Below are 12,274 nucleotides of genomic sequence, written 5' to 3'. Positions count from 1 at the left end.
CTCGTTTGAAATTCATAGGATAAGAACAGCAGGACACACACATGCAAGCAAATATTAAGTTCAGTTGCCTTACAAGCCAGGTCTGACACCTTTGTTTTCAGCCTCCTAATAAACGTTATAATGTACAATTACAATATTTTAGCAGTGCTTTTAGCTGTACATAAATGCTACTAGTGACATCTGTTAAATGTTTTTGATTTGTTCTCAATAGGATTATTGACAAAAGGCAAAAACGATTTACCATAAGAGACATCTTTTTTAAAAACTATGCTGGCTGAACGTTATTAATTGTTTTCAGCGTAAACCTAAATACATGAGGTTACAATGTTATTTACATTTTCTATTATATTTATTGAGCTGTAAAGTAAAACGCACCATATATATATATATATATATATATATATATATATATATATATATATATATATATATATATATATATATATATTCCGTATATTCAAGATCCACTCCATGAACATCTAGTTTGTTGCTGGACATCTATTGTTAGGCATGTTTCAATTTTTAATGTAACCTCATGGAAGACAGACACGTCTAAGTGTGTTTGACGTTCATTTGAGATGTCAGGAGATTTACAGGTTACGACCTTTGGATGTTTCCCAGCAAGCATCACAATCCTGTGTTCTTGTACCTCCCACTTTTTTTTTTTTTTTTTCTGAGCTACTCCATTAAGAAGTGCATAAAAGAATGATATCCTATGCTATATTTCAACTATAGCACAGCAGAAAGCCTAATGCTGTGCGTCTGATGGACCTGCTTTGGAAAATAAATGACCAGTCACATCTTCCAGGCTGTACAAGTAATAATTGATGTTGCTTCAGTGCACACTGCCATCGAAAAGCCCTTCTATTGCTGAACAATGAACCAGAAGAGCAGTGGGGAACACCTAAATAACTAGCTCTGAGGTTAATGTGCGCTCTTGTTCAGGATTCAGTTTAAATGAGCTTGTAAATTAGCAACAGACTGGATTTTAAACATCTAATACAGGGATTCATGCAGCCCAGAATGCAGGAAATTCCACCGTATAGCCTTATATACATGATTCAAAACATAGACTGGGAGTTAAATACATCATGTGTGCACTAGAAATAGAACAGTGGTAATTGAAGAGTCAATATTTATGTGTTGAAACGAAAGATCTGTTATTAATAAATATAGATTTACCAGTAACTATCTCAATATTGTTTGAGGTTCCATATTCTTCAATCTGATGTGTTGATACTGTTTTGCCTGTTACAAAGAAAAGCCAGGAAGAAACTGTGTCAAATGGTGTTATAAGGATTACTTTTGAATGCTACAGAAATGTGATAGGAATATACATCCACTGTTGGAATACCTAAGAACCTTTTCCCTAATGTTTTAGGATCAAGGCCACCTGTTGTGCGTTGATTAGGTTGCAGGTTAGCTCAGCACATCAAGTGAAACCGAACACCTGAACAGTGTCCATCATGATGATTTCAATGTGAATATATCTGAAACAAAGCCGTTTTGTTTATCTTTTTTAAAATACATATGTATGCATGTTATATACAGCTCTGGCCAAAAGTTTTGCATCACCCTATACTATCATAAATTATATTCACAAAGTCGAATGATGCCTGCTGAATAATGTTACGATAATATATTGAAGTATATACCGCTTTGTAGTTTTCCATATATACTTAATGAAAAACTGAAAAAAAAAAACTATTGAAAAATGCGACATTTCAAAATCTGGCAGGAAATACTGTACTACTATTATGGTTTCTGGTTGACTTTTTACTGGTAAAATGTATTTTATTATTATTTTTTATTTATTTCATAGCCTAATTTGGCAGGTTACAGGTACTGCAGATTATTTGATATTATACCTAAATCAAGTTCTCCCAACTAAAACCCAAAAACCGAATCATAAATAACATGTGGTTTCACAGACCTCAACTGGACCTAACTTACCTAAGTTAACACTAGGTTGTCCAAGATTAGTGCTAATCAGGGTCTTTTAAAACAATCACAGAGCATCCTTCCAAGTCCTGACCTTCATAAATAATAAAGCACAGCACGTAACGATCAATTAACTTTACAATTAAATCAACAAAATGTTCAGTTTACAAGCGAGCTGCACAAGATTATCATATTATCAATTATAAGGCTCTCGATGGATCCCCAAACAAGATTAAGAAACAAGATCTTAATTTTTCCTTAATATTTTGTAATAGTTTATCGTTAGATATCAAATAGAGATTATGCTTCATTTTAAATTCTGCAGAGGATTGACAGATGCTGTTTTAAGTATTTTTACAATTGTAATCCGAGTCAATTTAATCAAATAAATTCCAGTGCTTTCACGAAGCTTGAGTGCCTGTGAACGCTACACCCGAGGGAGCAGGTGCATGCATAATGGTTCTGTATGTTTTTAATAAAGCTGCACCAAGGAGAAATATGGGAACCCCGTATTCATCTATAACATAATAGCTTCCAATATGCTTGACTGGTTTTGGCTGCTCCTAGGTTGAACGTGGGGGGTTTGGAACAGGTTTTGTGCTCAGTGGGCTATTGCTTCACATGCAGCTCAGCTTCTTCATGATGTTCAAGGGTAGCACATGATCAACATTCAAAAAATAAAGCTCTCTGCTTCACAAAGGCTGCAATTTCCTGACAGAAATTTCACTGATTTGACAACAACCTTTATTTAACTCCCACAAAAAATACTTACAGCGTTCCTGTTCTTATTTAGTGAAAAGACAAACTGTGGTGCAGTTTACTCCATCCGAGTTACCTACTACACATTTTGTGTTAGTTTATTTCTTCTGTAGTCCACTATTTGATTTAGGTGATGCTGGCTTCACTGCACTGTGACTCTCATTGGATGAGAGCCGAGATAGAGATGGGAAACTCACTGCAGATTAGATGAAAGAAAACCAGCATAAAATATGAATGGGATGATTTATTTTGTTTCTTTTTTAAACGATTGGTAAGCAGATATTCAGAATAAATAAATAAATAAACATAACAAAAAAGGTGTTAAAAATAAATAAAAGGACTATATAGTATTTCCTTTCTAAAATGTCTGAATGGCTCAAACTGCTAACATCTCTCTTTGATCTTGTTCCTTCCCTGTTACTGAGTTTAGATGCTCGGTTGCTGCTCCGGAATAGGCAGCAAGTCAGCGGAATGACTCATAAGATGTTCCATTGAAATGTCTGCAGATCAAAGGCAGCGTCGCTTTAGAGTTAACCTTTTAACCGCTGGCAATTTGTTACAAGGATATGACATGGCTGGAGGCTGCTGTCACACGAGCCATTAAGCTAAATATGAAATCATATTAGATACAGCTAAAGCGTAAGAACATAACTGGCTACTAGGTGCAATAGTCTCCTTATCTGAATACAAGAAGATGCCCTACAGCATGTGGCTAGCTGGCAAAGGGAATGAAGGGGTCCACGCAAAATTCCTTCTCGGTATATCCCTGGTAATTTCAGGATATAAGAGCATAAGGTTTTAAATCCAGCTGGGAATGCCAGTTCATTTTAGGGGGCAAGATTCCTGAAAAACAGCTGTATCGGATAACAGTGATCAATCAGATAATAAAGGATAATAATTCTTATTAACTCAGAAACTCATACTGTAGTGGCCCCTCCCCAACTCGTTTGTGGTTTGTTTGAATATTAGACACTTCCGATCTATTATCTCAATTCCAGTTCTGGAATTTAGAACATATTTAAAAGAATATAATTGCAGAGAAATCTATTTCCTAGTTTTTTGATTTTTTTTTAATCATTTGTTTTTACAGTGAAACCTATGTTTGTATATTAAAAAAAATAATAATTTTTTCTAGCCAAGGTCAGTGTTTTTATAGAAGGGTGAAACGGACAGTGCAGCTTAGCCTCTTAAATTCTCTTTACTATTACTAGGAACTTTAAGTAAATGTTATTGATCACCCTAAGTGATTCTCCCAGAAATCAATAAATAAAGGAACCATAGAAGTTATTTCTAAATGGTTGACCAATGCTGCTCATTCATGGATAATTATTGAATAATTGCTAGAAGTACAAGGTAGGGCGTGTCTAGCTGGTAGAACAGTCTACATTTTTGACATCAATTAACCTTTGACGGGAAATCATACAATAATTGATATTTGCCGGCAAATGCCCAAAGACTGCCAAGTCATACTTCCAGGTAATCTGGATATTATATATATATATATATATATATATATATATATATATATATATATATATATATATATATATATATATATATATATATATATATATATATATGGATGAAGGCTATATTTGCACCTCGAAAAAAATGGCATAATATCACAATAGTGATGTGACCCATATTTGACTCCTGTGCACCCCAAGACCACTTTCAAACCCAAAATGTCTTGTTTTCAATCACTCGACAACACCCACAATTCGTGGTTTTTAGGCACTTAAAACATTTGAAACGCCTTGTGGTCATGCACTGATTGGTTACTTATTTAGGACGTGTCCAATATAGGGTTGGGCCATCGTTAGCCCTGTGGCATAGCCCTCACGCAATGTGGCACAGGCTCTGCAAAGTGTCTTGAGGAATGTTGCTCCATTCCATTATTGATATTCCACGCAATCAGTGCACAGAGGAAGGTAGAGGATTCGTGATTGAGATCATGGGACTGTGTGTGGCCATGCAAGATGGTGTCTTCTCAAACCATTCACACACACTTGGGGACTAAGAGGTAGCTAGATATTGCCCAGCCTCTGTCTGTTACAGTACATTTGCTTTGGTAGAATAGCATGAATAAAGCAGTATCCTTAAATATTATTAATGTAAAGAAAGTGTCAGTTTTAGTGTTGTGTTTTTTTTTTTTTTTTTTTATTCCTGAGGTGCGATTATGCCTTCAGAAAATGCGATGGATCTCCCCAAAGTATAGGATCGTTAGCTTGGCAGACAACAGCAATACTGCTGCTTTCCTCTTTCACGGGGACGTGCTTATTGCTTCTTTAATGGAGCCCGATATGAAATATTTAGCAGGCTGCTTCCTGTTGAGGTAATCGTTTCAAATATGATAACAGCTACTGACAAGGCCAGGCACTGCAGGCTAGCTTCGTTGGGAAACTTAGGGATAATGTGAGTTTAATCTGACAGCAGGTAATTGGTATTTAGATGAGATTGATGACATTGATTGCTTTTAGATCCATCTATCTGCTCATGTGGCTCAATATCTATATACATGCACAGTATGCATGTTCTGTCCATATCTGTGACTATCTACAGCATATTTATACAGTATACTCCACTTACTGTACATGTATCAGCATAGCTAATAGTTTCTGGCTTTGCACTGAGTTTTAAAAGATATTTTGTTAAGTTTTTTTTTTTTTTTTTTCATTACAGTAATGACCGAATAGAAAATAAGGGCTTTGTACGGCAGGAATTCTTCATCATAAGATGTTTACACAGATTAACCTTTTCACTCTTGGAATTTCAAGGTCGACACAGTTCCTATTGGTTCTGCTATAGGCAGATAGAAATGGATGTTTCCTTGAATTCAACCAAAGATCAGATTTCAGCTGCAGTAAAAACTACAGCAGAAATAACTGCTACAACAGTTTAACTTTCTTGCATCGCTCATGAAATCTTAAACCGTCTTTAGTGTTCCTTAAAGCAAATAACAGGCACTGTAAAATGAAGGCTGCATATCTGTGCTGCAGGAATCAGCAAGAGAAGCCCAGTCAGTCTCAAGCAGAGAACTCCTATACCTTCGGCTCTTCCTCCAGACCTCTTTCCTCTGCTGCTTCTTCTGCCTTCTCCAAGCGCCTCTGATAAGATGGATCATCAATAGATATATATTATTCATTCATAGACTCTCTCTGCCTACAACATCTTTTAATCAAACCCTTTCATGATTTATGAATTGCCTCTTGGATTTTAGTGGGTTACAAACGGCTTCAGGCAAGAATAACAAAATAAACTTTTTGTAAACTTGGCTTTCTTCTGTGTGCCGAGCTGTACATTCTCAAAGCAAACTGATATTCCACGATGGTCTAATACGTTAAACTTATTATTGCATTCGTCTTTGTTAAGAGTTCGTGAAACTTGATTTTCTCATTAAGAGGTCCCCTCCCGCAGAGTGCACCTGGAATGTGTCTCCAAAATCTCGGAAAAGCACCAGAAAAAGATGATGACGTTGCTGTGTTTTTACAGCAATGAATCTGTCAAATGACATACTACCTCAGCGTTCAGAGTTCTTAAAAACCTAAGTGCTGATATCATACCAAACCCTTGTGAATAACCTGTGGTATCAAATTAAACATGGTAAGAGGTGTTGCTAGTACACAAGGTCCCGCTGCCAAGCAAACCTGACTTCAGCTTGTCAGATGAGGGCTTGGGCCTATAAATCGAAAGAGGCTGGGGATTTCAATTTAGTAAAACTATACAAGCCAATGGTATAAAATGGCATATGAAGTTAAGATCACAACATTTAATATTTTCTGAAATACTGGCAATCACTGCATGGAAAACACATTCAAACACTGTTATTCAATCTACTCCCACTTCATTTTTACATGGCATTGACCTTTGTTTTATTGAACACACAGTACTGATTTATAAAGAAGCCGGACGAGAGAGGAGATAGAAGAGCAAGAGAATGTTTTAAATACTATTATATTGATTGTGCGTAGTGTGTCTCTTATTGTATAGGCAAAGTCATCTCACGCAGTTTGAGGAATAGTATTGCAAAGTGAAGCTACAGTAAGTGGTGTCACCCTAAATCACAAAAAGGATACACAGAAACCCCTATTAAACAAATAAGAGCCTTGATATTTTTAAACATTGTGCCATGTGTAATGCACAGGGTGACATCTATACACAGGATGAGATGGACTGGAACTTACAACTTACATATCTGAAAACAGAATTTTTTGAAATAATAATAAAACAATTTAAATAAAACATTTCCGTATAAACCCACATCCTAAATAATTTTTAAAACTCATCCCATCCTTCATGACATCTAACAACCCCAATTACCTCACCTCTGACGCTCAAAAAAGGCTGCTAAACTTCTCCCAGAACGAGGTCACCTACTAAGGTGCCCCGATTAAAAGTAAATGTTTTCAATCTGGAGGTTATGTGAAAATGATGTCATTTAAAACACACACACACACACACACACACAAACACAAAGATCACTAGAGCCAAACACCAATGGCAAAGCTGCGTTCATTATCTCCACTCACCATCCAGGTTGCTGGGAGGCACCCCCCTGCCGCCCATGGTGTCTGATCCACTTCCAGACTCCACTTCGCCCTCAGGGATTGGGGAGTCAGTCAGCACAAATCCGGATTTAGACACAGCAAGGGAGTCTGAGCCTCTAGAGTGGTCTCTTTCAAGCATCTTCTCCATCAAAGGGTAGCTAATACACTCAAAGCTGCTGTGCATGTGGAAAGGGAAAGCTGACATTTCAGTGTGTGATTCGGATAAGCTCCTAGCCGTCTCAGTGCCCCCTCCTACCCTCCACCCCCCCTCCCTGTCAACAATTGCTTATTTTGAATACAAGCTCATGAAAGCTAATGTCCTCAGTTTAACAGCGTTCAATGTTAGTCTATCCCTGCTGTTTCTGAAGCATCAGTGTAATTACTCCCTCATTCATGTTAGAAGAAAAAAAAATGGATTCAGATGATCATTTAATAAATAAAAAAAATGCTTAGACAGCAAGAACAAATATAGAATGCTTTCAGCTGAATTAGGAAAATTATGAAAGGATGTAATTTTATGTTATGACAAATAGAAGAAATAGAAAAGTAAATGCGGATCTTGTTGCCTCCATGTTAGAATGTGGTACAGTAATGTTACAGTTTAACGCCATGTTTGCAGGTGCTGTACCTACAGCAAGGGCCAAAAGTTTTGCATAACCCAATAGAATGACCTAATTTAGATTCATAAAGTCAAATGAAACCTGCTGAATAATGTAATAATATTACGTTATCATATTGAATTACATACCGCTTTGTACTTTTCCATATACTTAAAATGTGTAGTTTCTTTGATTACATGATGCTATATATATTTAAAAAAATAAAAAAAAAATCCATTATTGTGTTAATTTACTGTACAAACCGGTGTATCAGTCCCCCCCCCCAATTTCAGAAAAAGACCAATTGGTCACACCAGTGTATAAGTCGCTCCATCCTTTTTAGAACCCCCTAAAAATACCTAGAAAACAGACTTATACAAAGGTTTTTACAGTAGTTTTTTTAAATTACTGGTATGTAACTTGGTGATGCTAAACGTTTGGCTGTATGTTTTACAGCACTTCGTTTTTACTGTAGTATTGGGCAGTGCAAGTTTCAAAGCTTGCTGTTTGTTTCTCTGATACTCACAATGGCGTTGGAAAAGGTTTTTCTTCCATGTCTTCAATCAGCTTCAGGAAGGCGGTGGAAGAGCAGCTGGGAGGAAGTTCAGTGTACCGGACACCAGCCGAGACCTTCAGGACACGGCCACTCTCATCTTGCAAAAGGAGAACGGATTCAATTCAAAATCCAACCTCTAACTGGTAAAGTGTGAAGGATCTGTCAATGCGGCAATGTGCTTATGTTAACTATGCATTCCCAGTGATTTATTTTAGTATGTCTTAGTTAAGCAATTCTGAGTGCTTTACTGTTGATAAAATACAACCTCGGTATTACAGTATATCAAAGATGAACATTACATTCTATCAAAATGTGGGATATAAAGGTTATGTGATAATTATTTATGAAATAACTACATCAAGCACATGATCGAATCTAACAATAAGAACTTGAAATGAGTAATATATATATCCATACAACATACAATATATATACCAATACAACAACAGCAACAACAACAATAATAATAATAATAATAATAATTTTCAAAATAGCAAAACTGTACAATAATGGTCTACAGACAACAGAGGCTTGTATTAATTGTGCAGCTTTGTGAAATATTCATGTTGCAGTTAATTTCTCAAATCAGTTTAATTTCCTTTTATACAATAAGAAACCATGCTGTAATTATGAAGATATATTGCAGAAAATCACAGGACAACAGGAGTACAAACAGGGGACATGGTTTCAATGTAATGGGCAGGGATATGGTAATGCAATTAGAGTCTGCAAGTGTCTTCAGCCATCCGAGATGCAGAATTACAGAATCCTGTTTTTACAGAGAACATCAGAATCTCATGACAAGGACCCCATGGACAAACCAGGTTAACCCGTCTCACATGACTGATACCATCCTGTTGTAGTTTTTATCAGTGCTCTTTCGTTTAATCATGTCAACGAAAACAACATCGAAATCAATCTGATTGTCAAAAACTCAAATTCATCACACAATAATAATGCAAACATGTCTTCTGTGGCACGTAACAGCATTAAGTGCCCCATGGGCTTAGGATTTACTGATCCCTTGTAATTGACTTGCGTTTGGATTTGCACACCCAGTATAGCGACCCTGTTGCACATCGAGATAATGATGATGCTGCAGATCACTGTGAATGTGATGTTTCATCTCCACTGAGCTGTCCCGACACTAATAATAATAATAATAATAATAATAATAATAATAATAATAATAATAATGTTCTAAAAAATATAATTTCAAAGCATACCTGCAGTTATTTCTCCCTCGTCGTTTTGGAGTTGGACTTCAACAGTAAAAGGGGAGCCCCGGAACACCTCCAGCACGTCCCCTCCCTCAATCACAATCTTACTCGCCCCAGCTGCAATACATCACCACATGTCACCCCAAAGACTGGAGGCTTTTTTAATGCAGGAATCCAAACCATCGTTAAAAAAGACATGGAAGATTTTTATTATCAGTACCAGGAATATTTATCACACTAAATAAAAAAAAAAACAACTATATATTTGCAATTTAAATAATCATATTGAGAATTACAGACTACTGCCTCTTCTACATAGGAACATTGTTACATTTAGTTTATTGGGTTCATCCCATGAAGATGTCACATTCTATATTTACATTAATAACAGTAATATATGCGGCTGTCTGGCAAATTTGATGGCTATACTTGATATGCTATCATAAAGGAGGCTTGTCATTTAATAACCCTCTGACTCACATGCAAAAAATACATTTTCTGTGAGCAAATACTTCCTAAACCAAACCCCACAAGAGAGCCTTTAAAACTGATTACTGAAAACTGTTGTTAACTTGTGCATGTTTGGATTCCAAGCTACTTTGTTTATTCATGTATTTCTTCAAATTTCTGGAAGGGATAATAACCTAAATTATGTAATATGTCAATGACAGACTATCACTCAGTGTCTTGTGAGTGCCAAAGCACTTTATACACTATTCACCAGAAGAAAAATATCGCGTTATACAGTACCAACTATACATTCATTACCAGGAAATAAAATCACTTAATTATTAAGAGTTCGTACATTTTGAAGTTGTGCTTGAACACTTGAGTTACACACAAGTGAAATCATGAATACTTGATTAAAAGTGTTGGGTTTTGTTCCTAATCAGTCTGACAGAAGTCGTGCATTTGTAGCGCTGTACTGTGCTGAACTGTGATTGTTTTGCTTTTGACGTTAAATAAACACTTGACTGAAAAAACATGTTTTGCCACTCAGAAATTAATGTGATTTTATATAATGCATTAGTTATAATTTGCCGTCCGTAGAGTTTAAATAAAAGACGAGAATAGTTCATTTCACTACTTACCAACCTCCATTATATGACATTAATAAGTTAGATAGAAATGTTTTTTTTTTTTCAAGAAATTAGCTAGCTTTGTACATGCTGTATTTCATATGAATTATAGACTATTTTCAACCTAGAAACTGATTTCCTGTTAATGTGACTCTGAAAATGCCAAACCTCAGTTAAAATATTTATGTCTGGCATCCCACAATCATAAATGTATGTAGTGATTAAATAACTGATCTTTTTTTTAAATATCTTTTTATTTTTATGAATTTATTTTTACATGTCACAGAATAATGGAAACAGCTAAAAATTATGATTTGGTTTTTAAACAAGAAGGACCAGGCAGCATGCTCCAGTATGAACCACTTATCCTGATACACTAGCGTGATTTTGGTGTGGATTTCCTGATACAAATCACATTAAATAAATGCCTGTTTGCACAGAAATTAAAATTCTCAATAATCAGGGCACATTTATTAAGCATGAAGACAGCACTCATTAAAAAAATAATCTCCTGAACGTTCAAATGATGAAACTTGAAGAAGGTGCAAAAATGTAACATCATTTTTTTTCTAAATACTGTACTCAACTATGATGAAAGTACCATCGTGAATGAAATAAAAAATAAAAAGTAGACTACAAATGTGTCAGATAACTAGAACTAGAATGTGAATTTTATCAATCGATTCAAATGGTGTGGTAACAATTAACCTGCAGAAATCAATATGCATGGAAGTGGTATTTCATTGTTAATTAAGGGCATAATATAGAAAGACAGCCGGTGCTTTCAACTTCGCTAGCCATGCGGTTGCGTTGCACAAAAGAATTCTGATTAATAGAGTTTACACCCAAGACAGGTCTTTGCTTGTTAAAATAAATCAGCTTCTCTAGTATCACTAGCAGCTAGACACAAAATATTGGCCTAGCCCTTGTCTATTATATTGCAGCACCTTGGGGGAGGAAATCAGGTTCCTGCATTTCTTTGTAGGCTGTTCTGCATCACTGCTGTTCCACTATGACTACTGACCTACATACATACTGTCAGCTATAGCTTCCAAATGGGAAATGTCTCTATGCCCAGTCCGGCACATTTTGCCTCCTGGTCTTGCACTGCTAAAGCTGCACTTATGCTGACAAGTGGTGCTTTCTTTGAAATTCCCAAGTGGGCTAAAATAGGAACCACACTGTACTGTACATTCACCTCACATCACATGCTAGCTCAGTGCAAGAGCATTTCATGTCTCTCCAGGGGCCATCAATAAGTATGTGGAGGCACCTCATGCAATATGAATCCCCCCATGTGGTTTAGAAGCCTGTGTAAACTCAATGTGGCAGACAGTCCCATTAGCATGCAGTAACATCTGCAGACATCCAGACCAGACAGTGGGGCCAAGGCAGAGGAAAAGAGCACCCACCCTTCACAAGCACAACATTCATGGGGCTGTGTAAGGATGTGTGGAAATGTATTCAACCTACAGTACAAACTGGGTCGTTTTTCTTTACAGAGAAAGTGGATACATGGTCCCAGTGTGTCTTTAATTGTAATCTCTAGTGCAGTTTGATATAGGCAAAAATC

The 12,274-nt window shown here is 36.2% G+C and overlaps 1 protein-coding gene across 1 annotated transcript in view; it reads right to left on the bottom strand.

Annotated features, from left to right (window-relative positions):
• The window catches only part of LOC121328301 (MORN repeat-containing protein 1-like), a 49,555-nt gene that overhangs the window by 31,880 nt on the left and 5,401 nt on the right, over window positions 1-12,274 (bottom strand). The window contains exons 3-5 of the mRNA XM_041272908.1: window positions 9,629-9,739; window positions 8,373-8,499; window positions 7,230-7,423 (exon numbers count right to left, since the gene is read on the bottom strand). Of these exons, the coding sequence (XP_041128842.1) occupies window positions 7,230-7,423; window positions 8,373-8,499; window positions 9,629-9,739 (432 nt within the window). The remainder of the gene's footprint in view (window positions 1-7,229; window positions 7,424-8,372; window positions 8,500-9,628; window positions 9,740-12,274) is intronic.

The sequence above is a fragment of the Polyodon spathula genome, chromosome 16 (assembly GCF_017654505.1).
Source record: "Polyodon spathula isolate WHYD16114869_AA chromosome 16, ASM1765450v1, whole genome shotgun sequence".
NCBI classification, from domain to species: domain Eukaryota; kingdom Metazoa; phylum Chordata; class Actinopteri; order Acipenseriformes; family Polyodontidae; genus Polyodon; species Polyodon spathula.
Note: the sequence above shows the minus strand (reverse complement) of the source record. Positions and strands in the feature narration are given on the sequence as shown.